Source organism: Oncorhynchus nerka, linkage group LG22 (genome assembly GCF_034236695.1).
Source record: "Oncorhynchus nerka isolate Pitt River linkage group LG22, Oner_Uvic_2.0, whole genome shotgun sequence".
NCBI classification, from domain to species: Eukaryota; Metazoa; Chordata; class Actinopteri; order Salmoniformes; family Salmonidae; genus Oncorhynchus; species Oncorhynchus nerka.
This window is the reverse complement of record NC_088417.1, coordinates 79,747,107-79,774,401: the sequence shown is the minus strand read 5'-3', so window position 1 is coordinate 79,774,401 and position 27,295 is coordinate 79,747,107. Positions and strand designations below refer to the sequence as shown.

At 44.5% G+C, this 27,295-nt stretch overlaps 1 protein-coding gene across 7 annotated transcripts in view; it reads right to left on the bottom strand.

Annotated features, from left to right (window-relative positions):
• Positions 1 to 1,982: 1,982 nt before the first annotated feature.
• LOC115105790 (protocadherin alpha-C2-like) overlaps positions 1,983 to 27,295 on the bottom strand; it is a 64,346-nt gene continuing 39,033 nt past the window's right edge. For 6 of the 7 annotated variants that reach the window (XM_065007440.1, XM_065007436.1, XM_065007438.1 and 3 more), the window contains exons 2-4: positions 20,476 to 20,534; positions 11,585 to 11,670; positions 1,983 to 4,933 (exon numbers count right to left, since the gene is read on the bottom strand). In XM_065007440.1, coding sequence (XP_064863512.1) covers positions 4,626 to 4,933; positions 11,585 to 11,670; positions 20,476 to 20,534 — 453 coding nt within the window. In that variant the 3' untranslated portion in view covers positions 1,983 to 4,625. Of the gene's footprint in view, positions 4,934 to 11,584; positions 11,671 to 20,475; positions 20,535 to 23,567; positions 26,444 to 27,295 lie in introns of those variants that run through there. The other variant, XM_029628179.2, reaches the window with a different exon arrangement.

Genomic DNA, 27,295 nt, shown 5'->3' with positions numbered 1-27,295 from the left:
TAATCTGGACCATTACAGTAGTGAGTTCTTGTGCAGCTTGTTGTTTGCTCTTTGCATGCACATATATCACTGTATCATCTGCATACATTTGAACTTCAGACCCAGTACAGACAGAAGGCAGATCATTAATGTACAGGCTGAACAGGAGGGGCCCCAGTATTGACCCTTGGGGCACGCCCACATCATAGCTACGAGTGGGCGACAGCTCATTGCTCACTCTGACACACTAAGTTCTGCCTTCAAGGTATGATTTCATCCATCTCAAGGCATCAGGGGAAAAGTTGAACTTGGACAATTTTGTGATGAGAATCTCATGGTTAACAGTATCAAAAGCCTACGCTCGTCTGTTACTGTCACTTTGTCCTATCGTTGTCTAATATCTTTTCACTTTTGTTTTGAATGTTCTTAATTGGAAAATGCAAAAATAAAATATAAAAAAATAAATAAATAAAGGCTGGTGACTGGCTACAGCTGCAAAATCAAAACCCTACACTGGCCACTTCTTCAACACACATTCTTCAACATCTTGGACATCACGGCGTACAACGCGTTTGTCATCTGGATGGCGTTGAACTCAGATTGGAACAACAGTCGAGAAGCTGGACAAGGCATTGGTAAGACCTCAAATCCAGAGGAGGCAACATATCCCAAGGACCCCAGCTTCTGCAGACATCATGAGGAGGATTCAGGAGGAGGATGTTGGTGCCCCATACGCCCATCCGCCCAACCCACAGAACTAACAACTCCAATACCGGAAGTAAGTGTGAGTGATGTTGTTGCGTGTGTGTCTGACTCTCCTACCTTGGCCTGCTGTAACTGCATATGTGGGTGAGTGAGATGTTAGTAAAATTCCTGAACTAAGTGTTTCATCATTCTAGATTGCAGCCGGTAGCAACAAGAAGTGCTGTGATGTGTGTGGACCCAAAAAGGACAGGAAGACACAGTACACGTGCATCAAGGGCAATAAATACATTTGCAATAAACATTGTTTATTCCACCCATTTCTTGATTATAATTGTTTTTTGTTTACAAAAATCAAATTTTATTTAAAAAAAGCAAATAGCGCTTTAATTGATAAATGTGATCTAGCAGAGGTAAATGGCAAATATTAACAATCTATTCTGTCTATATTGCTTGCAATTGATATAAGTCAACATCTAAGCATTAAGTATTAAGTATTGCATGTACATTGTTATTGCTGTATTGTTTTAAAAACCCAATAATGTTGTGGGTCCAACAGACCCGCAAACATTGAGTGAATAACAAAAACATGAACACCACACAAGGGTTAAGTTCTTCTTGCTCTGACTGGGAGAGCCCTGTCAGCCACAGATATATAATTTATCACAGAGCAGAGCTGTCTCTCCCTACAGTGACATACTCAATGAGATGTGTTATCTAACCCAGATGAGAGTCCTCGTTGGGTCCGGGTCTCTCAATCTCATCTTCAGACCTGGTCAGATTTGCCCCTAGCACTAATAGCAGGTTAGGAGAACTAATATAGCAGGTTAGGATAACTAACGTAGCATGTTAGCATAATTAATATATTAGGTTAGGGGAATGAGGTTAAGGTTATGGAAAAGGGTTTGGATTTTGCTACAATACTAGTTGACCCATAGAATGAGAAAGCAGCTAGGATCCAATAGAAAGAGAAGCAAGACGGGCTTTGGTTCCCCGGGGCGTTTCTTCCCTGGACTTTCCCTGGATGCAGGTCAGGGGCAGACCCTTCTCGTTGATTAGCGCTCAGGTATTAGACTCAGGGGTGTTTGTGTGGGTCTTTCTGCAGTTTTTGAGCGTTTATCTCCTGTAGCCGTTAGGTTTCTACAGAACTTAGGATATTATTTTGTCAATTGTAGCCAAAATCTGTAAATATATGTAATTATCACTTTTGCAGTGGGCCTGTTCAACCTTGTGTCCAAAACCCAACTAACCAGGCTGCTGGGCTTAGCAGTATACATTAGTTGAAATCAAGGCACAGACAATTTTTTCCCAATATTTAAGAAATAACATTTTATTTGTGATTTATAAACAAAACACGATACCAGATCCATCAAATAATAAAAAAGACAAACCACTATATCACCATTACATTGATGAGCAGGTGTACAAAAAGGTTATTAACAGATCTGCAATGTCGCAGTCGACTGCTTAGTGCCATACAGGCACCAGATTACTCATGAAACATTCACTTCACACAAGCAGAGAGTACATCAAGATTAGTTTATTTATTTTTTGACAATTTTGTTAAGTTTTTTTTTCTCAACATTATAAAAACATTTTCAAAGGTGTTCGGGATATATATCGATGGTGAGTAAATTATTCAGTATTACGTTAGTGTTTCTTTGATATCAATTCATAGCTTAACACAAGGTATAAGGACTCATTTTGTAATCCTCAAAAATCATAAGGGCATGAACAAAAATAGCATTTCATAGCATATCTACAGCATTACTTATATTTAGAAGGTTATTTTAATTTAACTTCAACAGAATAAAAACAAGTGATTCCTGTTTGTCTAGGAATACATAGTATGTGTGTATTTGTGTTCATGTGTGTTTTCGAGAGTGAGTATGTATACATATTTTAGCAGAGATGATATTCATATCTCTGAATTTGTGATAAATGGTTGAAGGAAATGAAACATATCTATCTATATAGATCTATATATATATATTTCCTTTGCTTATAACATGCAAACAGCCACTTAGTGATCTGACAGCACAGATTCACACCTGAAGGGGGAGCGCGTGTATAATATGGGGGGATTCAGTCCAATAGCAGCGCTAGCATCATCCCTGTGTCCCCTCTGATTGGTCAGATATCAGCCAGGAAGAGGAAACAGAGAGGTGAGTAGGAGATGCTGTGGAATTAGCCCTCACACATACTGAGTTCATTCTGGGGATGCTCTATTCTGGAGAAGACTCAATGCTGTTGATGCTTCCTTTTCATCACAAAATATGAGTAGAGTTTAACACAGCAACAAAGCTCTCCAGGGAATGTCTGTGGACTGGAGTGCCCATCACTACAAATCCACTTCTCTCTCCTTGCCTCTACGTCCTTCCATCCCTCTTTTTCTCTCCATCTGGACAGAAGGAAGCCCGTCCATATTTCTGCTAAGCTCCTTATGTTTGCCCCACTACCCTGTGTGTAACTGGTGGAAGAGACGGCAACTTGTCCCCAAAACAGTGCTAGGAACGTTGATATTTCAGTAGCAAGGCTTGGTTAAAGCTAACAGAAAGTGTGTGAGTGTGTTATACAGGTTCATTCTGTTGCTGTTTTTGCAGAGGAACAAGTTATCAGAAGTTAAGAGTGTCTTTGAGAGAGGCCTTCTGAACATGGTGATCAGAGGACGGAGGAGTTGAGGGTCAACAGACGAGGCGTGCGAGAGAATCCTACTAGCACCAAAGCGGGCAAGGTAAGGGGGCGGGGCTTTAAGAACTACTGAACATTGACTATTAAACATTGACTGACAGAAGCAGGGGGGGGGGGGGTGGATCAGGCTTGAACAGAAATTAAACAACAAGCAAGAGTTCCTGTCATATATTACACTCCCATAGAAAAGAGGCCACTGAAATAGGCCTCAGTCTTTTGGCTGAGTTAGAGCTGTACACTATCCAGAGAGGTGTGTGCATGTCCCCCCCAGACTGTCTAAGGTGTTCGTGTGTGTGTGTGTGTGTGTTACAGTGGTTGTGTGCTGCACAGACTGTGGGTCCAAGGTCCCACTGGCCTATTTTGTGTTGTAGATGAGAAGGCGGGGCAAGGTCTTTAGCCTGCCCTATGCTGCCAACAGTGCCAACAGTACCAGGCATGAAACAACCCACGGGCTGCCTAATCCAGAACACGGTCAGCCTAATCCAGCCTTCAATCCCGTCCAGCACTAATCTCAACACATTCCAATCTCACACAGCTCACTGTACTGTACTTATACACGTCAGGTGTCTTGTTTGCACCACTTTTTCTTTTCTATATTTAGTAGGAAAAAAACGACTCATTTTTTTGCACAAGGCTTCCATCTTACTGTAGATGAGAGCCTCTGTGTCACTCTTTGTCAGATTGAGCTCCTCCTCTCCCCCTCCAATCAGGAGAGCAGAGGAGGCAAGGGGCAGAGTAAAGACAGAGATGCCAACAAGGGGCCAGAAGGGCCAGGGAGAAGGGTCCCATTTCAAGCAAGGTTGGGGAGGCGGGCTGGCAGGACTATAGCACCACCATTAATAGGGTATGTGAGGTTTCTCTCACATACTGTACGGCATTTTATACATGAAACGTCTGGGTATCGGTAGTTGATTGGATTATCATCTTTAGGTTATTCTAATCAAAGAGATTTTTGTGGAATTTTCAGCAAATGTCTGGTAAATGAGAGCCTATTAAATATATTTTAAAATAGTGTTTTATAGCCAGAGGTATGGAAGCTTCAGAGGGCCAATCTGGCAGAGGATACTATTGGCTGCTTACATGTTTTACAGAGATAGGCCTCTGCTAATGGGGACCTGGCTGGGCAGACTTAACTATGCAAACACAACACATGGAGACTCTCCTGATTCGAAAATATACATTTGGCTTTTTGTCTTGCAGCTGTTATTTGGACTTTAGTTGGTAGCTCTGTTTTCATATCTCCCCTTTCTCCTCTACTCGTCCACATCCTCCTTCCCCTTGTCTTTCTTGTCTTTCTTCTCCTTCTTCTTCTTTTTCTTCTTCTTGGCTTCCTCCTTCTTGCCGAAGGAAATGAAATCACTCTTGTCATCCTCTCCTCCCGGGCCCTGGCGGATTGAGATGATAGCGGGGGAGCCGGGGATGATGAAGGCTTCAGGGGGAATGTCTCCAGGCTTCAGGACCTGAGGGGGGCCGTAGCCAGGGCCAGGCCCGTAACGGAATTGCCAGCTGTTACTGTCGATGCCAGCTCCAACCGGAGGGGACAGCTCACCCCCCTCACCATCTACAAGAGAGAAAGAGAAGAAACGGAGCGAGATAGAAGAGCTATGTCTAATTCATGATCATCTTCATCCCCATTATTCATCATTACAATGACATTCTGAACATACCAGCACATTCATAAATTGAGCCTTATTCAGTCTCCTATTTCCGGCTGAGGTAAAGTGTTACCACAGCTGTAATACAGCCAATGGTGTAAAGTATGTAAGTAAAAAATTGTTTAAAGCACTATTTAAGTAGTTTTGGGGGGTATCTGTACTTTACTATTTCAATTTTTTTACTTCACTACATTTCTAAAGAAATATTGTACTTTTTACTCCATATATTTTCCCTGACACCCAGATACATTTTGATATGGTTAGCAGGACAGGAAAATAGTCCAACTCACACATTCATCAAGAGAACATCCCTGGTCATCCCTACTGCCTCTGATCTGGCCGACTCACTAAACACAAATGCTTCATTTGTAAATTATGTCTGAGTGTTGGAGATAGCCCTTGGCTATCAGTACATAAAAAAAATAAGAACATTGGGCGTCTGGTTTGCTTAATTTAAGACATTTGAAATTATTTATACTTTTACTTTTGATACTTAAGTATATTTGAGCAATTACATTTACTATTTATATTTAAGTATATTTCAAACCAAATACTTTTAGATTTTTACAGAAGTAGTATTTTACTGAGCGACTTTCATTTTTACTTGAGTCATTTTCTATTAAGGTATCTTTTACTTTTACTCAAGTATGACAACTGGACACAGAGGCACACCGATAAACTAAAGAAGGGGAAAGTGATTGCAGGGAGTATAACTTTATCAGCCAGTGGTGCAGCTGAGAACACAAGGTTAGACTAAACAGACGTGACCTTTAACGGCAGAGAGGTACTGGGATGTTTAACACTTGTGATGTGACAAGAATTAGCACGTAAAGATGACAGGAACTGTGAAAACCCAGCACTAACCTAATCCCACTCTCACAAGGGCTCGACACAGCAGTGGTAAAAGAGAGAATCTCATATAATATGCAATCATGAATATGACAGAGAGAGAGAGAGAGAGAAGCAGGGCGAGCGGAAGAGACAATGAAAGAAAAAGACCAAGAGAGCCTAGAGAGGGTGAACTGAAGTACTAAGAGAATGAGACCCTATTCTCCTTTCATTTAGCATACAGTATAATGCAAGATATGAAAGAAATTTAATTATAACCAGCAGGCAAGAGACAGAGGCATTTGAAGGGAGATATCGATTGAGGTAAAGAACAATGCAGAAAAATAAGAGGGGAAATGAGAGGGCATCAGTAAGGGAAACAAATAGTGAGGTGATGTGCTCTGGGCTCGGCAGACTCAGTGCTCTCAGTCCCACAACAGCTTCTCTGGGCTCGGCAGACTCAGTGCTCTCAGTCCCACAACAGCTTCTCTGGGCTCAGCAGACACAGTGCTCTCAGGCCCACACCGGCTTCTCTGGGCTCGGCAGACACAGTGCTCTCAGTCCCACACCAGCTTCTCTGGGCTTGACAGACACAGTGCTCTCAGTCCCACACCAGCTTCTCTGGGCCTGACAGACACAGTGCTCTCAGTCCCACACACCAGCTTCACTGGGCCTGACAGACACAGTGCTCTCAGTCCCACACCAGCTTCTCTGGGCTTGACAGACACAGTGCTCTCAGGCCCACACCGGCTTCTCTGGGCTCGGCAGACACAGTGCTCTCAGTCCCACACCAGCTTCTCTGGGCTTGACAGACACAGTGCTCTCAGTCCCACAACAGCTTCTCTGGGCCTGACAGACACAGTGCTCTCAGTCCCACACACCAGCTTCACTGGGCCTGACAGACACAGTGCTCTCAGTCCCACACCAGCTTCTCTGGGCTTGACAGACACAGTGCTCTCAGTCCCACACCAGCTTCTCTGGGCCTGACAGACACAGTGCTCTCAGTCCCACACCAGCATCTCTGGGCTTGACGGACACAGTGCTCTCAGTCCCACACCAGCTTCTCTGGGCCTGACAGACACAGTGCTCTCAGTCCCACACCAGCTTCTCTGGGCCTGACAGACACAGTGCTCTCAGTCCCACACCAGCTTCTCTGGGCCTGACAGACACAGTGCTCTCAGTCCCACAGCAGCTTCTCTGGGCTTGACAGACACAGTGCTCTCAGTCCCACACCAGCTTCTCTGGGCTTGACAGACACAGTGCTCTCAGTCCCACACCAGCTTCTCTGGGCTTGACAGACACAGTGCTCTCAGTCCCACACCAGCTTCTCTGGGCTTGACAGACACAGTGCTCTCAGTCCCACACCAGCTTCTCTGGGCCTGACAGACACAGTGCTCTCAGTCCCACACCAGCTTCTCTGGGCCTGACAGACACAGTGCTCTCAGTCCCACACCAGCTTCTCTGGGCCTGACAGACACAGTGTTCTCAGTCCCACACCAGCTTCTCTGGGCTTGACAGACACAGTGCTCTCAGTCCCACACACCAGCATCACTGGCTCTGACCTACTTTCTGCCTGTGTTTTATTTAGATCAAACTAAGGCACTGCAAAGAGATTATTTTTGTATTTTATTTGTAGGTTAATTATGAAATGGCTGGAGTGCCTAATTAAATTCATGCATGGTCCCACAGGGACGTTGTACTCGAATATAGCCTACTACTCTGACAAGATCCTTAAAGTGAAACAGTGTGTGTGTGTGTGTGTGTGTGTGTGTGTGTTTCTCTCTGTGTGTGTGTGTGTGTGTGTGTGTGTGTGTGTGTGTGTGTGTGTGTGTGTGTGTGTGTGTGTGTGTGTTTCTGTGTGTATGTGTGTATGATTGTGCATGCCTGAAATGACTGTAGCATGCAATGCAAGAGCTCTCAGAAATAAAGTAAAGTAAATAAAATGAAACAAACACATAGATCCGCTCTGGTACCCTCTTCAGTACACTAGCTCCAACAAGCCCTAGGGAACCTAAAGTACTGAAGAGGGAGTTGTACTAGCTCCAACAAGCCCTAGGGAACCTAAAGTACTGAAGAGGGAGTTGTACTAGCTCCATCAAGCCCTAGGGAACCTAAAGTACTTTAGGTTTCCTAGGGCTTGGTAGAACCAATTTGACTTCCTCTTCAGTATTTTAGGTTCCCTAGGGCTTGATGGAGCTAGTACAACTCCCTCTTCAGTACTTTAGGTTCCCTAGGGCTTGTTGGAGCCAGTATGGCTGAACAGCTCAGATAATCGTGGCACACAGCCATAACAATTATTTTACAGTAGAAACTAAATTAAACCTCTGTCCCTGGTTAGTGTGGGGAAGTTATTACATTACAACACCATTACCACACCTAAAGTACATCACTTCCCTCAAGCCCACTGTGATTGTGTTAATGGGGGTAGCCTATACCGATCAACAACATTTTGAGTGCATTGATTATTTGTCGAAGCAGGTCAGTTGAGCTTGTCATTGGTTTGGAGAGGGCCACATGTTTGAAAGTGGTGTGTGTAGATGGAATAATCTAATGTATTTATCAAATGTGCACCTATTGAAAGAAACCAACAAACAGTTCTACACCTGTACTTCCTCTTCTCTTTCTGTTTTTATCTCCCCTCTCTTCATCTCTTTTGCGTGTCTACATGAGAGAGTTGTATCAATTTGCAGAATGTTACTCTGTGGAAGATGTGAGTCTAATTCTCGGCGGGGGCTATGCGGGAGCAGGCCTGACATGCTCTGCACACAGAGTGCCTTTGTATCTCCAGTAATATGGAGGCTTATTTGGAGCTCTGCTCTACCCTGACCATTGCCTATTTCCCCCCTCCGCAAACATCATATTAAAATGAACCTGCTGTGGCTGCTGATTTGTAGGTTACTATAGATTTCTGTAAGGAGGTTACCATGGTACTCAGCTGTCTGGGGTGGTTCTAGCCTCATTTCAGCACCCAGTGTTCAACATTCAAGTCCATTATTCCTGGTCCAATCTGGGTTACTCCTCAACCCATTCTTCTTCTTTGTTCTACACATCCCAATTTAAAGATCATGCGTTAGATTAAGGTTTCTGAATATGAGTGTGTGTATGTTATTTGTGTGTGTGTGTTTTATTTATATTATTCTACGATATTTATTCTGTGTGTGTGTGTGTGTGTGTGTGTGTGTGTGTGTGTGTGTGTGTGCACATGCTGTATCCGCATTCTTTATGAATCAATTTTTCTCTTAAAAGCTCACTGTATATCTGTCTTACTTTTCCACCTCCATTTTCATTCTTCTCCATGTCTGACTGTTCACTCTTTCCTCTTAACACCTATCCATCTCTTCTCTTCTCTCTGTCTCTCTCTCCCCCCTTCCTCTCTGTTTCTCTCTCATCCTCTAAATCTTCCATTCAAGTTTTGAATCGTTGCCGTGGAAACTGCTTTCACCCACTCCCTGTTGATGTAGGATGGTGCAGCAATCTCTCAGTTAGACAGCGTTGCCTAGAAGCAAGTCACAGCTTTCCCTAGCAAGTACTGCAGGGCCCTGACATTCCTAAACCTTTCTCTTTCTCCAAACCCCCATACCTCTCTTTCCTTTACCATCCTTGTCATTTGTGTCTCTCTTTTGTCCTCTCGCAAATTACTCAGAATTCCAATAGTACTGTAAAAAAGATGGCTGTCTTGCCATGCCTTATTCAACAACCTCTCTATCTAACTCTGTGTCTGGTCTTAATCCAACCATGCCCCGTTCCCCTTTCTCTGCTCAAATGAATCACATTGAGGAAGTATACTCTCTCTTTGAGGTGCAATAGCTCTACTATGCAGTATGTGAATTATTTCCTTTACACTTCCAACCATACTTGATACAACATTTAGAAACAAAGCCAATCCTGCTATATGACATCATATATATACTGTATAAGCCATAAGGCTTTGATAACTTTCCCTATTATGAAAACTGTCTCACCCTGCAGCATACCAGGATGTAGCACTAAGCCCCTATTAACCCTGCATGACATTTCTGATAAGCCTGCAGTACACTCTGCATGTCCTCTGCCTCCACAGAGTATTGGATTCTCTGCAAGACCACAGAGTACAAGTTTTCCATAAGCTCAAAAAAACGTCAGTCAGTAAGAAAAAAAATCAATAGCTTGATACACTCTCTCCCTCTCGTTAACCTACTCTCTCTCGCCCTCTCGTTAACCCTACTCTCTCTCCCTCTCGTTAACCCTACTCTCTCTCTCCCTCTCGTTAACCTACTCTCTCTCTCCCTCTCGTTAACCCTACTCTCTCTCTCCCTCTCGTTAACCCTACTCTCTCTCTCCCTCTCCCTACTCTCGCTCTCCCTCCCGTTAACCCTACTCTCTCTCCCTACTCCCCCTCCCCTAACCTCTCCTCCTCTCGTTAACCTACTACTCTCTTAACCCTCTCCTCTCTCTCGTTAACCTACTCTCTCTCTCTCCCTCTTTAACCTACTCTCTCTCTCCTCTCGTTAACCTACTCTCTCTCTCCCTCTCGTTAACCTACTCTCTCTCTCCCTCTCGTTAACCTACTCTCTCTCTCTCGTTAACCCTACTCTCTCTCTCCCTCTCGTTAACCTACTCTCTCTCTCCCTCTCGTTAACCCTACTCTCTCTCTCCCTCTCGTTAACCTACTCTCTCTCTCCCTCTCGTTAACCCTACTCTCTCTCTCCCTCTCGTTAACCCTAATCTCTCTCTCCCTCTCGTTAATCCTACTCTCTCTCTCCCTCTCGTTAACCCTAATCTCTCTCTCCCTCTCGTTAATCTACTCTCTCTCTCCCTCTCGTTAACCCTAATCTCTCTCTCCCTCTCGTTAACCCTACTCTCTCTCTCCCTCAATCTCCCAACTCAATTTCAGCTTGTGCAGACACACACATATAAACAGACACACTTCAGTCCATCACCGTGCTGATACCTCAACCACCTTAGGGTCCTACACCTGTGCTCTAACTCTTGTCACTGGACAGTAAATCGATGAGTCCTCAGCCTGGGCTGGCAGGCATTAAAGAGGAGGCAGGCAGCTGACAGGAACACCAAACCAGCGCCTAGGCATTCTGACAACCCCTCCGAATACAACCACAGGAGCGAACCAGTCAACTGTGATCAAGTCAGCCCTCTCTGTCTCTCTCACTCGCTGTCTAGTTATCCCTCTCTTCACTACCAGACAGATTCCTAAAATAGTCTTCAAAGGCGATTGTTTTCGCTCCATTTTATCTAAGATACTGTGTATGTGGTCAAATGAATGCCTTGCTTTCTCTCTTCTTTTGTCAGTGGCAATGGTTTTAAATGTACCACTCCCAACAGCACCCCATCACAACTATTAAGTCGGGCATGGTGCAGTGTCACACTTCACTTCACCTATCAAAGTCTGTCCCAATTTCCCCTACCTAACCAACAGACAGATATTAGCCCACATTTGCTTGTCTTGTAACAGCTTTTCATTGGCTCTTTTATTTTGGCAGATTGTGTTGCTGTCTGTCATTGGCCTTCCTCTAGTCTTTCCAGGATGCTCCCTCTGGAGTCTCAGCGCTAATGCTTAGCATTCATCTGGCAGGGATTCTAAAAGGTCACCTGCATGTTTCCCATCTGACTTCCTTATTTCTATTTATCTTCTGTCATTTCACATCACTATGTGTGCAGAGTGCCTCCATTACAGGAGCGGGCAGCAGATCAACACTGTGTGCTTTTGACCCCCACCCAGCCAGCCATTTCACCTGCAGCACTGGACACTGTGGGCCAGTTCTGGACCAGCATCCCCTGGGCTCCCTGCATCACTGACGACTCCTCCATATGGACCGAGCTGGAACACAAAACACACATTCACGTATGCTCATTAGATACATCAATATTATCCCCTGTCGTATCAACACATGAATGAGCTGAAAGTAAAGTATATCTTTGGTCATAGCCTATCAAAACCAGCCAGATGTGTGTGTTGGCCCACCAGGTTGTTTAGAAAACCTCAAACATTCTGATTGATGGCATCACAATAGGCTACCAACTCAGTCCTTAGTCAGTTTTGCCCCCTGATGTCATAACTCAGGCCTGTACATTCTGATTGATGACATCACCATAAACTACCAACTCAGTTCTTTGTCATAGTTTTCCTGTACGATGTCATAATTCAGGACTGAATATTCTGATTCGTGACATCACAAATAGCTGCCAGTTAAGTTTAAATATTTTTCCGGGTGATGTCATAACTTGAGTTCAGGTCACAATTTATATTTTGACCATCATTCTCCAAGTATGGATCACCTAAAGGCTATGAATAGTTTTTTTTGCAACCCTCAAGCTACCAACATATTTGACATATACCAGAGAAGAAACTACTGGAAAAAACAACAATAATAACTAAATATCAACTTATGTCTTATCAAAACACCATTAGACATGTAATAAATAAATAAAGACTAAAACAGACTTCATTTAGCAAAATTATGATTTATTTGCATATTCTGGTTAACAAAAATATGCATTTTTCTTTTATATAAATGTGTAGTTTTACAAAGTACAATCCACATTAGTAATAAAAAGCTAATTTACCATCATATAGCATCATTTAGTTTTCAGATTTTTTTAATCAATACTACTTTTGTCATATGTATGTGGTAAAAACTACTTCCATTTAAATATATTCTTAAAAAAATGCAAAAAGGGATTCTATTCACTTCAAAAAGTAATCCTTTGAGACATTGACCAACAAATATGGCTTAGTTTTCTTTATGTAATTACCCCACAGCCAGCATTAGCATCGCTGTTAGTGAAACAATGGGAGTGGTAGGGGCTTTGGCATTATGCTTCAAAAAGCATAACCACATGTTCTAAGTCAATTCAAAGCAAATTATATAGCAACCAAATCATAACAAGTTGCACATAGAGAATATTGGAGGATATTATAGGAATTCTGGTATTTATATCACATTTTCAGTAGAATAAAGCATTTTTGGAGAATAACTTTGGTTTGTACACAGTCATACGATGTGGTATTGAAAAGTACAATCTTAGGCAAGTACATGGGGAGCTAGCTGCAGTGTATCTTTGCAGGTGATCTGTCTATCTGGTCAAAATGAATGATACAGGTCCCCTTCCACCCTCGGATGATGTGTACTACTTAATAGTATGTCTCCAGGGATACAGTATTTTCAACCTAACTTCCAAGTACTCCGAAAAACGGAAGTGGAACCTCCGCTCAGGCGTCTTTTTACACTTAGGTTAGACAAAGTCATGAACATTTTGAAGAATTGAATAAACTACTTTTGGGATATGATAAAAAATGCCCCTCTGGGTGTGTGTCTGTTAATATCTTTGCACACTGATGTGTCTCTGGTCTGTTGTGTATCACTTCACCTCCCATCAGATGTGTTGACTGAGAGGCAGAGAGACAGAGGAAACATTGCATAAACATGCTGCTACTCTCTGTTTATTGTCTATACATGGTCGCTTTAACTCTACCTGCATGGGCGTATTACCTCAATTGCCTCTACTGACCGGTGCCCCCCACATTGACTCTGTACCGGTACCCCCTGTATATAGCCTCCACATTGACTCTGTACCGGTACCCCCTGTATATAGCCTCCACATTGACTCTGTACTGGTACCCCCTGTATATAGCCTCCACATTGACTCTGTACTGGTACCCCCTGTATACAGCCTCGCTATTGTTATTTTACTGCTGCTGTTTCATTATTTGTTCATTTTAATTTTATTATACATTTTTTGATTATCTATTTATTACTTAACACCTTGTTTCCCTTAAAACTTCTTAAAGCATTGTTGGTTAAGGGCTTGTAAGTAAGCATTTCACTGTAAGGTCTACACCTGTTGTATTCGGCGCATGTGACAAATGCAATTTGATTTGATTTGAGGAGGAGGAGAGAAGGACAGGAAAGAAAGGGAGAGAAGGAGTCAGATGGAGAGAGCAGGTGTGATGGGATTGAAAGAAAGAGGTGAGATAAAAATAGGGATGGGAGGTGGTAGTTACATAGAGGCAGGAGAATGAAAGAGGAGAGAGAGATGAGAGAGAGAAGGAGAGAGATGAGAGAGAGAAGGAGAGAGATGAGAGAGAGAAGGAGAGAGATGGGAGAGAGATGAGAGAGAGGAGAGAGATGAGAGAGATGAGAGAGAGAGAAGGAGAGAGATGAGAGAGAGAAGTAGAGAGATGAGAGAGAGAGAAGGAGAGAGATGAGAGAGAGAAGGAGAGAGATGAGAGAGAGAAGGAGTAAAGCGAGAGTGAGAGGATTGGTAAACAGAGGAAAACAGAACGCTCTGACGATCTACTCCAAGTTCCTTATCATTTTACATACAGTGCCTTAGGAAAGTATTCAGACCCATTTACTTTTCCCAAATTTTGTTATGTTACAGCCTTATTCTAAAAATGATAAAATTCATCAATCTACACCCAATACCCCATAATGACAAAGTGAAAACAGGTTTTTAGAACATTTTGCAAATGAATAAAATAAAATAAAAACTGAAATACCTTATTTATATGTATTAAATGTTTCCATTTATCATCCTTGAAATGTTTCTACAACTTAATTGGAGAACACCTGTGATAAATTAAATTGATTGGACATGGATTTTTGAAAGGCACACACCTGTCTATATAATGTCCCACAGTTGACAGTGCATGTCAGAGCAAAAGCCAAGCCACGAGGGCGAAGGAATTGTCTGTAGAGCTCAGAGACAGGATTGTGTCAAGGCACAGACCTGGATTAGGCTACCAAAAACATTATGCAGCATTTAAGGTCCCCAAGAACACAGTGGCCTCCATTTCTTAAATGGAAGAAATATGGAACCACCAAGACTCTTCCTAGAGCTGGCTGCCTGGCCAAACTGAAAAATCGGGCTAGAAAGGCCTTGGTCGGGGAGGTTACCAAGACATTAATGGTCCCTCTGACAGTGCTCCAGAGCTCCTCTGTGGAGATGGGTGAACCTTCCAGAAGGACAACCATTTCTACAGCACTCTACCAATCAGGCCTTTATGGGAGAGTGGCCAGACGGAAGACACTCCTCAATAAAATGCACATGACAGCCTGCTTTGGGTTTGCCAAAAGGCACCTAAAGGACTCTCAGACCATGAGAAACAAGATTCTTTGGTCTGTTGAAACCAAGATTGAACTCTTTGGCCTAAATGCCAAGCTGGATGAAATATGGCACCATCCCTACAGTGAAGCACGGTGGTGGTAGCATCATGCTGTGGGGATGTTATTCAGCGGAAGGTACTGGGAGACTAATCAGGGTTGAGGGAAAGATGAACAGAGCAAAGTACAGAGAGATCCTTGATGAAAACATGCTCCAGAGCACTCAGGACCTCAGACTGGGGCGAAGGTTCAACTTCCAAAAGGACAACAACCTTAAGCACACAGCTAAAACAATGCAGGAGTGGCTTTGGGACAAGTCTCTAAATGTCCTTGAGTGGCCCAGCCAGAACCCGGACTTGAACCCGATCGAACATCTCTGGAGAGACCTGAAAATGGGCAGCGAAGCTCCCACAGGTGTGCCAAGCTTGTAGCGTCATACCCAAGTAGACTCAAGGCTGTAATCGCTGCCAAAGGTGCTTCAGCAAAGTACTGAGTAAAGGGTCTGAATACTTATGTAAATATGATATATAAAAACCTGTTTTTGCTTTGTCATTATGGGGTGTTGTGTGTAGATTTATATTTAAAAATCCATTTGAGAATAAGGCTGTAACATAACAAAATGTGGAAAAAGTCAAGAGGTCTGAATACTTTCCGAAGTCAACCCTTATCCACTGTTTGTCACAACTAACCATGCTACTCCAACATTCACAATCCCTACCACATCTAATGCACACACAAAACAGAGGGAATGTATGAGTCACAGATGCATTCAGGACTGCATTATTTGTCTTGGCAACCACACATACGGAAAAAGGCCATAAACGTCAAAAAACAGACACACACAAACACGCACCCTTTTTCCTAAACATGCATAATAAATGTAAAGCATGTAGGCCTGCAGAGGAGCCGCTAGCCCTGGCTGTAGCCTCTGCAATGCAGCTCACAGTGTATATTCTCCCTCTGCTTTATGAATTGTATGCCTTCCTGCCCTCTGTTGCGATACACATCACTCAGAGAGAGATGTGGCCATTTATAGTGGGTTTCCCATTGGGTTATGTTGGGTGAGGGATATGAACTGAGGGGTGTTAGTGGGGTTGTGTCAGAATGGGGTGTCTGGAGGATGTGTGCGGGTGGAGAATATGGAAGCAAGGGTTTGGATTGGCTGTGTGCAGAAAGAGGTATAGGGAGTGTGCCATTTGAAACTGCTGCAGCAGTGCTAAGACGGTGGATGAGAGTCTATGAGAGTCTATGTCACCATGATACACAATCTCTCTGCATACCAGATAAATCATCAATCCAATATATCAAAATATCCTACTCAAATGCATTAAAACCAAACTGGAAAATCAGACTCCATTGAGATAGTACACAAAAGGAGGACCTGCACTCTTAGCAGATGATTGCGTAATTGTTGTAGAATGGCTCAATTGTATGCATGGGAGAAGCATTGCCCCTGGAGGAGAATATTAATGTGTTTGTATAGCAGTGCTCTTATTAATCTAAAATGTCTTCTGCCGTCTGTGTTCACACCCCCTTCCCTTCCCTTCCCTCCCTCCCTCCCACACACACACACACACACACACACACACACACACACACACACACACACACACACCCTAGTGCGCATGCACACACACTAGGGTTGAATGGCGGGAACCCGGTTACCAAGATTTACCGCCCAAAACCACTCCCTTTTCCAGTGATAAATAACTGCGAGAATCCAGAAATGATAATACATTATTTATATGAAGAGCATGGGGTGAAACGGAACTGTTAAATTATATACAATATCTAAATCTGGCTTCTCTAAGCCTCTGCATGATGAATCAACGCTCAGGGTGGGGACAGACAGCTCATGTTAGTATGGAGTGCAGTTCACAATGCATGAAGACCCATCATCTCATCATGGGAACTCTTTTTCTTAGGCCTACATTGTCTGCAGCATAGCCTATGCTACAGTAAAATAAACACAAAATGAGTGTCTAATTTACCTGTCTCCATCTGGCTTTCAGGGGTCACCTTGTTTTTTAATTGTAAATATTATAATTGTTTTAATTGCAGCTCCAGTTTTAAAACAGCTTATCACTCGAATATTATTGCTCTAAATCAGTGCACGTGCGAGCAGTCTCTCCTTCTCTCTCTCCTTCACCCCCATTTCGAATTGATTCCAAAGTAGATAATCTTTTCTAGATTGATATATAGCCCTATATATACACAGTGGGGCAAAAAAGTATTTAGTCAGCCACCAATTGTGCAAGTTCTCCCACTTAAAAAGATGAGAGAGGCCTGTAATTTTCATCATAGGTACACTTCAACTATGACAGACAAAATGAGAAAAAAAATCCAGAAAGTCACATTGTAGGATTTTTAATGAATTTATTTGCAAATTATGGTGGAAAATAAGTATTTGGTCACCTACAAACAAGCAAGATTTCTGGCTCTCACAGACCTGTAACTTCTTCTTTAAGAGGTTACCTGTATTAATGGCACCTGTTTGAACTTGTTATCAGTATAAAAGACACCTGTCCACAACCTCAAACAGTCACACTCCAAACTCCACTATGGCCAAGACCAAAGAGCTGTCAAAGGACACCAGAAACAAAATTGTAAACCTGCACCAGGCTGGGAAGACTGAATCTGCAATAGGTAAGCAGCTTGGTTTGATGAAATCAACTGTGGGAGCAATTATTAAGAAATGGAAGACATACAAGACCACTGATAATCTCCCTCGATCTGGGGCTCCACGCAAGATCTCACCCCGTGGGGTCAAAATGATCACAAGAACGGTGAGCAAAAATACCAGAACCACACGGGGGGACCTAGTGAATGACGTGCAGAGAGCTGGGACCAAAGTAACAAAGCCTACCATCAGTAACACACTACTTCGCCAGGGCTGCATGTACTGTTACCCTAGACCCACTCCAATTTGCTTACCGCCCCAATAGGTCCACATACAATGCAATCGCCATTACACTGCACGCTGCCCTATTCCATCTGGACAGGATGAATACCTATGTAAGAATACTGTACATTAACTACAGCTCAGCTTTCAACAGCATAGTACCCTCCAAACTCATCCTTGAGCTTGAGACCCTGGGTCTCGACCCTGCACTGTGCAACTGGGTCATGGATTTCTTGACGGGCCGCCCCCAGGTGGTGAAGGTAGGAAACAACCTCTCCACTTTGCTGATCCTCAACCCTGGGGCCCCTTGGGCACAAACCCACCGTTGCTGGACCAGACAGGACTGCCGAGTCGCGGTTTTGTCTCACCAGGGGTGACGGTCGGATTCGTGCTTATCGTCGAAGGAATGAGTGTTACACCGAGGCCTGTACTCTGGAGTGGGAACGATTTGGAGGTGGAGGGTCCGTCATGGTCTGGGGAGGTGTGTCACAGCATCATCGGACTGAGTTTGTTGTCATTGCAGGCAATCTCAACGCTGTGCGTTACAGTGAACACATCCTCCTCCCTCATGTGGTACTCTTCCTGCAGGCTCATGCTGACATGACCCTCCAGCATGACAATGCCACCAGCCATACTGCTCATTCTGTGCATGATTTCCTGCAAGACAGGAATGTCAGTGTTCTGCCATGGCCAGCGAAGAGCCCGGATCTCAATCCCATTGAGCACTTCTGGGGTTGGATCGGAAGTTTAGGGCTAGGGCCATTCCCCGCAGAAATGTCCGGGAACTTGCCTTGGTGGAAGACTGGGGCAACATCTCACAGCAAGAACTGGCAAATCTGGTGCAGTCCATGAGGAAGAGATGCACTGCAGTACTTAAATAAACACAGTTGACAGTGAGAGGACGTTTCTTTTTTTGCCAAGTTTAGATTGTGTGTATTAGGTTTTGTTTTGGAATTTGTTAGATATTAGGTTTTGTTGTGGAATTGTTAGATATTACCTGTTAGATACTGCTGCACTGTCAGATCTAGAAGCATAAGCATTTCGCTACACTCGCAATAACATCTGCTAACCATGTGTATGTGACCAATAACATCTGCTAACCATGTGTATGTGATTTGATATGTATGGTTCCCACTGTAAACCATGGAGGAGGTGGTGTGATGGTGCTTTGCTGGTGAAACTGTCTGTGATTTATTTAGAATTTAAGGCACACTTAACCAGCATTGCTAGCATAGCATTCTGCAGCGATACGCCTTCCCATCTGGTTTGTGCTTAGTGGGACTATCATATGTAAGGGCTATTTTACCAAGAAGGAGAGTGATGGGGTACTGCATCAGATGACCTGGCCTCCACAGTCAGCCGACCTCAACCCAATTGAGATGGTTTGGGATGAGTTGGACTGCAGAGTGAAGGAAAAGCAGCCAACAAGTGCTCAGCGTAAGTGGGAACTCCTTCAAGACTATTGGAAAAGCATTCCAGGTGAAGAATGCCAAGAGTATGCAAAGGTGTCATCAAGGCAACGCGTGGCTACTTTGAAGAATCTAAAATATAATCAATATTTTGATTTGTTTAACACTTTTTTCGTTACTACACGATTCCATATGTGTTATTTCATAGTTCTGAGGACTTCACTATTATTCTACAATGTAGAAAATATATATTTTTTTTTTAAGAAAACACTTGAACGAGTAGGTGTGTCCAAACTTTTGACTGGTACTGTATAAATATATATAAATATATACAGTACCAGCCTTATACAAATAGGCCCTATTACAGTATATTTCAAAATGTTTATCAAATTCGCTAGCCTATACTTGTAACTTTGTAGGCCGCATGTGCTGCACTAGAATTCCATGTTCTCTTCTGCTTTATCATGGTTTGAACGATGTGTGTAATTACAGTCCATCTAATACAGTATAATACAATACAGTACACACTTCACACTCAAAAAGATTAGCCTACTGATTTTGTTTATTTACCCAAGAGAGCATACACACCCCCCCAACCGCCAGGGGCTACTGATTAACACATTCATGTAAATAACGAAACGGTCTGCAGCCCTTTATAGTGTTTGTGTGTGTGTGTGTGCGTGCATGCATTTGTGTGTGTGTGTGTGATGATCTGAGGCTGAGAAAGCTCTCAGTCAGTTCATCAGCTCATTTGTCCTTCACGGTTCCTTCTGAAAGACTGTGTATCTGGGAAGAGTGGTGCTCGAATGTAGATGACCTATATACACTATGGCAGAGCAGAGGAGCAGAGCTACTGGGGCCTGGCTGGAACAGCATGGCTCTGCCCCACTGTCTGTGTGTGTACCCCTCTGGGGTGGCTGACAGGACAGCCAGGGCACAGCTGGCCCAAACAGGGCAACAGGGGGCTGAGTGGGGTCAGACACATGTTGAGGAGCCACTAGTGGTTATGGAGGCTGGTGCTAATCTGATCTGAGACCTGTCTGTGGTCATGTTAGGCTGTCTGCAGGCAGGTGCTTCTGTAGAGTGCAGTAGTCAGAGTGGCTGCCTCCCAGTATACTGTAATATACTGTAATTCTAAGAGCTAAAAGTGGTAAGGGGCTTAGGAATCTTTTTAAGGAGGGTAGAATTTACAAGAGTAAAGTGCTTACCTCTGCATCCCTGTCCTCAGAGAAGTGGAGTATTGCCAGTCAGCATTTGGGGCCTTCGGCTGAGAGAGAGAGAGAGAGGGGGGGGCAGATATGGTCTCATTAATTAATCATGATGCACATCCCAGCTCTGCATCCTGATTGGAACACTGCAGTTCAGGAAGACAGTGTGCCACTACCATCAGATACACACACACATGCCCTTTACCAAAGCAATGACTTTGAGAGACACTGATACATTCTTGGAATACCTGTGTGTGTGAGAGTTCTTCTGTGAGAGGATGTGTGTGTGTGTGTGTGTGTGTGTGTGTGTGTGTGTGTGTGTGTGTGTGTGTGTGTGTGTGTGTGTGTGTGTGTGTGTGTGTGTGTGTTTGTGTGTGAGAGTTCTTCTGTGAGAGGATGTGTGTGTGTGTGTGTGTGTGTGTGTGTGTGTGTGTGTGTGTGTGTGTGTGTGTGTGTGTGTGTGTGTGTGTGTGTGTGTGTGTGTGTGTGTGTGTTGTGTGTGAGAGTTATTCTGTGAGAGGATGTGTGTGTGTGTGTGTGTGTGTGTGTGTGTGTGTGTGTGTGTGTGTGTGTGTGTGTGTGTGTGTGTGTGTGTGTGTGTGTGTGTGTGTGTGTGTGTGTGTGTTTGCTGATGAAGTTTGCTTGAGTCCCGTGAGCTCAGAGCTCCAGGCAGCCCTTTTAAATTACTGCCTCATCAGTCACACTGCAGCTGGGCTTTGAGCTAATCCAATCAGGACGAGCCCCTCTATCACCAGGCCAACCACATCCTCCATCCCTGCTCATGTTGGGCTGGGGTTAAGAGGTAAAGGGCGGCTCTCCTAGGGCAGTCACACATTACTCAAGTTCATTGATGTTTTCCTCCAGAAGGCTGCTCCATGTGGATGTGTGTTTTTTCAATTAATGTAGTTTGTTTTCCACAAGGTTTACACATTGCATGAAGAATGGAGCTTCAGAGATTTCAATATGCATATCTTGAAAACACAAATCATAACCACTGACATCATCAGAGCCCTAGACATCAGATCTGTGGGTAGGGGTGAGTACTGTAGTAGTTTAAGACTCATACCTGTTTAGGCTTCAGTAGGTGCCCCAGATAAAGAGGGTACATAATGTTATTTAATTAGTTTCATTCTGAAGGGAGTATCTCCTGCTCTGAGACACAACCTCTCTGAGTGAATCTAATTTGTGGGGCTGGAGGTTAATTTCATTTCCACCACCATTCTTATCTTGGCCAGATGCTGCCTCTGCTCGTTGCTCCATCTTGACCCATCCACAACCACAACCTAAACCCCAAAACATTCCAATCAACCCCATCTTGCCTCCGAACTACATTCTGACAATGTTTTGACCATCAATCTATCCAATGCAGAGAGTGGAGCGCTGAAACAGCAGAGCATCAGATCGTATGACAGCCAGCCCATTAGAGGACACAACCCAGATCTCTGCTCGTTAGAGTAAACATGAGTTCCCGCCAATTAAACAGAGACAAAAATACAACAAATCAACCTTAAAAGATGGCTAATGTAAGCAGAGAGCTCATGGATCTCAAAAGACATAGCTGCTGAATACAGCCATTTGCACACTCTCCAGGAACGTTAATTCCTTGAGCTCTAGTCTGTAATGAAGCACCCCTATTGGGAGTTTTACTGAGGTTAAACGAAAACTCAACTAGTGGTACCTCGTTAGAGAACATGTTTATCATGAGTGCTGCTGCAATACATAACATTCCAGCCCTGTTGTGGTAAACATATGCAGGGCTGTTTATTTTTCCTTTCCTGTAGTACTCACAGCCTTGGCTCCTAAGCCATGCTCGACCATGAATGTTTATTTTTCCTTTCCTGTAGTACTCACAGCCTTGGCTCCTAAGCCATGCTCGACCATGAATGCCAACACTTTCCTACGGCAGCATAGTGCTGCAGTAGAATATGTTCTAGAGAGGAGAGACAGCAGGAAAGACTGCTAGAGAGAACTCTGAGTGAGGAGTCAATGTGGCAGACTGGAGAGGAAGGAACACAGGAGTAAAGTTTTGAGAGGATCTTTCAGTTACTGCAATTTAACACGTACGTTGTCGTGACTAAAGAAAAAGAAGACACAAAGACACACACACACACACACACACACACACAGACACACACACACACACACACAGACACACACACACACACACACACACACTGTGCAGCCACATTTAAACTGGAGAAATCACAGGCACACACATGCACTGTGAGATGTGATGAAGTCAAACACACTTGGATAGAGAATGAGCCAGTGGTAGAGTCAAAATGACCTGCACTGACTGAATATGTGATGACAACATCAAAGTGAATAACAAATCCCTGAATCATCAAAAATACAGCAGGACTCCAGAAAGTCTTCCAATCTTACACTGACACAGTGTGAGTGCTGAGCTGGGTGGAGGAAGTAGCTACACTGTGCAACTAGAGAGAGGAGTTAAGAGACACACACACACACACACACACAAAGAAACATGTCATATCTGACGCAGTCTCAAGATGTACTGGCAAATAAAAAGAATATGACAACAAAGCAAACAATATGACAATGAACGACTTCAGCTAGCATGCTACAACACTCATCTAAAGACAACCAGCACCAACATAGCCAATACATATAAAGCCTAGTACAGAGGTGTCAAACTCATTCTGCCCTGGGAATCGCAATAGGTCTTCAACATGGTCCAGAGAGCCACTCTGAAAATGTTACATTTTTCCTCACCATCGAAATTTGCAAAAGACAGCCCTCTATCCTTTGTTTTTTACATTTTTTATACTTTCTACCTTTAATTTCTGTGATTATTAGTGAGCTGGACACAGTCAAGAAACATTATAAATGTAGGTCCATTATCATTTCTACACACTTTCAATTTGGTTTTAGTCATTTTAAAGTATATTGAGAAAAGCATATCGTTTTTAAATCATTTCTGTACTCAAACCACCAGCAGGCTGTATGCTTGACACCCCTGGCCTAGTATGTAATCTGGAGAGGTGGCAGATTGTGAGGCAATACTTCTGTTATGCCATGTATGACCTGTTAGTCATTTGGCTTAAAAGAAGAGGAAAAATATGACGCACCTCTGGGCAGACTTGCAGTGAAGCGTCGGGCATGCTTAGTCTCCGTACAAACCCACTACCTCCTGTGAAGAAGCGCTCAGAACCCCAGGTGCCGCTAATGGGCCGGCCTGTGTTGTAGAACATGAAGGTGTCGCTGCCTGAGGTGGCCGTCAGACAGGTCTTGTAGCAGTAGGTCTTGGTCATAGAGCCATTCCCACGCACCTCAATGTAGTGAGGCTCCACCTTGAGGTCTCTCCGCAGCGCCACATTGTTATTTGGTTGTCCCCCACCACCACCTACTATACTGCTGCTCCCGCCGTCAGGGGGGGTCTTTTGGGATACGCAGCAGGGGGAGCAAGAACCAGGCTGGGTGCAGTAGGCATGGCAGCGCACGATGGCCAGCACCACCACAGTTACCAGGAACACAAAGGTGGTGGCGCTCAGAGCGACGATCAGATAGAGGGTCAAATTAGAAAAGAGCAGGGTGCTGTGGGGCCGGATGACCCTCTTAGGGTCAGGGGCCACCTTGGGTGGCACCTCCATGACAGCCACATTGACAGTGGCAGTGGAGGAGAGAGGCGGCTGGCCGTGGTCCCTTACCAGCACCGTCATGCTGAAGGAGGTGGAGTTGTCCTCCAAGACCCTGCGTGTGGTGCGGATCTCCCCCGTGTGTTCATGCACCTTGAACAGTTCCAAGTCTGTGCACTGATCCAACACATAGATCAGCCAGGCATTGGGACCTGTATCTGCGTCGTACGCCACCACCTTGGTCACCAGGGCGCCAGCCTCAGCGTTCTTCAGGACTGTCTCTGTGGAGCGCGTACCGTTGCCTGGGGGATTGACGATCTCAGGCACGTGGTCGTTCTGGTCCATGATATAGATGTAGACAGTGGCCACCCGGCTGAGGGGTGGAATGCCCCCGTCCTGAGCTTTGACCTGGAAGTGGAACTCCCTGAGTGACTCATAGTCAAAGGCGCGCAGGGCGTAGGCCTCTCCCGTTTCGGCCTTCACAGAGACGTAAGAGGTGACAGGGATCCCGTGGTTGTTGTCATTGAGGACAGTGTAGGTGATGCGTCCGTTCTCGTTGACATCTGAGTCCTGGGCCTTCACAGTGCACAGCGAGGCCCCGGGGGCGTTGTTCTCCGTCACATAGACCGTGTAGGAGGTCTGCTCGAAGCGTGGCGGGTTGTCATTCACATCAGCCACATCCACCTGTATGGTCTTTTGGGAGGAGAGGGGTGGGGTGCCGGCGTCAGTGGCGCTGAGGGTGACATTGTAGGCAGCGGTGGTTTCACGGTCCAGGAAGGCGGAGGTGACCAGGGTGTAGTAGTTTCTAAAGGACTTGATCTTGAAGGGGAGGCCCAGGGGTATTTCTAGGCTCACCTGTTTGTTAGCACCAGAGTCCCGGTCTGTGACACTGATCAGGGCCACCACGGTGTCAGCCCGGGCATCCTCCCTCACTGGGCTGGAGAGAGAAGACAGGACTATCTCTGGGACGTTGTCATTCACATCCACCACCTCCACCACCACCTTACAGTGGGCTGCCACAGCACCAGGGCCTTTATCCATGGCCTGGATATACATCTCATAAGAGTTGGTCTCTTCATAGTCCACATTGCTCCTCACTCTGATCTCTCCCGTGTTGCTGTCCATGCTGAACATCTGTCTGACTCTCTCAGATGTGTAGCTGCTGAAAGAATAATACACCTCACCATTGGTACCCTCGTCAAGGTCTGTGGCATTCAATTTGATGACCAGTGTGTCTGTTGGTGAGTTTTCTAACAATTTTACTTTGTACACTGAGCTGTCAAATACAGGGACATTGTCATTGGTGTCCAGGACTCGCACATTAATTTTAGCTGAACCGGTTTTTGCTTGTGTTCCGCCATCAGCAGCAGTCAGAATTAATTGGTGGTAAGGCGCCAGCTCGCGGTCAAGGGGCTTTTTAAGCACGAGCTCAATGTGCTTGCTGTTGATGGAGGGTTTGTTGGAATCCAGCGCGAAGTGTTCGTTTGGGCTGAGTCGATATAGACGAACGGAGTTGGATCCCACGTCCGGATCCAGGGCATTCTCAATGGGGAAACGAGACCCTGGTAAAGCCGATTCTGTCATTTCCAATTGATACTCATCTCTAGGGAACTTCGGCGCATTGTCATTAGCATCCACAATCTCCACCTCAACATTGTGCACCTCGGATGGGTTTTCAACAAGCACCTCTAAATGTATAAGACAGGTGCTGCTTAAATCACACAACGTCTCTCTGTCGATTCTTTCAGTGACAATTAATTTTCCATTTTTGGGATTGACATCCACATACCGTTTTCCAGTGGTGGAGGTTACCTTTATCTTTCGATTTGAGAGCTTTCGGATATCCAACCCCAAATCCTGCACAAGATCCCCCACCGCCGCTCCATTTTCTAATTCCTCGGGAATGGAGTACCGTAGTTGTCCAAGTGAAAGGCCACAAAATAAGAAAAATACAACAAAAGAAAGAGCCACATTGTTTCCTATACAGTTACATATCCTCGTAAAAGCCATTGCAAGCTCATGGGATCCGCAGACGGATTAAATACAGCTTTCCGCCTTTTTAGCTTGCAGTACCTCGCCTCCCACCACCGCATTAAAATAAGATCATTGGTACCCCGTTAAGTGCAGGAGGAACGGCACATCCATTCCGTTATCTGTTTGAATGGATACTTCTCCAACGCATCCATGTTGTCTTTGTCCGTGATGTATTTTTTCTCCCCTCAGCGCGCGGCTGACGGGTGTGTTTCCCTGCCACTGGTGCTGCGTATCTCGCTCTCGCGCGCAACGGTCTCTCTCTCTCTCTCTATCTTTCTCTTTCTCTTTCTCTTCTTCTCCTTCCCCACTGGTGCAACCTCCCCCGCGTCCCCATCAATTTCTCCCTGTGTCTCTCTTTCTACCTCCAGTGCTCAATGTGATGGTGTCGGTGCAGAGCAGCGGGGGAGGGTCCGTGTGCTCAAAGACGGTTGGCTCCATTTCACATATCAGTACCTTAATTAAGAACAATAACAGAACTGAATACAAATCCACCGCTTTAGATTGGTTTAATGTATGGCCATTTACCGTGTCTGTGCACATGATAATTTGAGTCACCACTGCAATACATCACTCGTTTAAATGGATATGGAAAACCAGCACAGCTGTATGGTTTAAAATTAAATTGTTAATTTGGGTTGTCCCACCAATTATTCTCTAGTCTTTTTTTAATCATGATATCAAATTTGCAATTAGCCTGCCTCATGCTGCGACGCAAAACCCTGCAGTCAAATTTTACAACAGGTAGCCGTTCTCAAACGTGGCACGTTTTGGGGACTGTCATTGCCCTGATTTGTTTGAACCTGAACCGCTGCATGGCGGCTTCCCCTAAAGCAGCTCTAATAGCTATGTCCTCTGCTATAGCGCACCCTGCACCTCCACATTTGGGAAAGGCATATAACGATGCAGATCACTGGCATCGCCCTTACATCCACAACCTCTAACACCGGGATCGCTGTCTGTGCTAGACTTCAGTGTCAACTCAAATAATCCCATCTAAAATGCCCGTGGTGTCCCCAATAAACCCAACGTCTCATTCCCTCTCTGTATCACCACTGTGCACGCGGAACCCGCTTATTTTCTCCACCATCATCCTAACTATCATCACCATCACTTTCCACATCATCATCACAATAATAATCCTCATCTTCATCATCATCATCAACATTATTATAATCATCCTCATCATT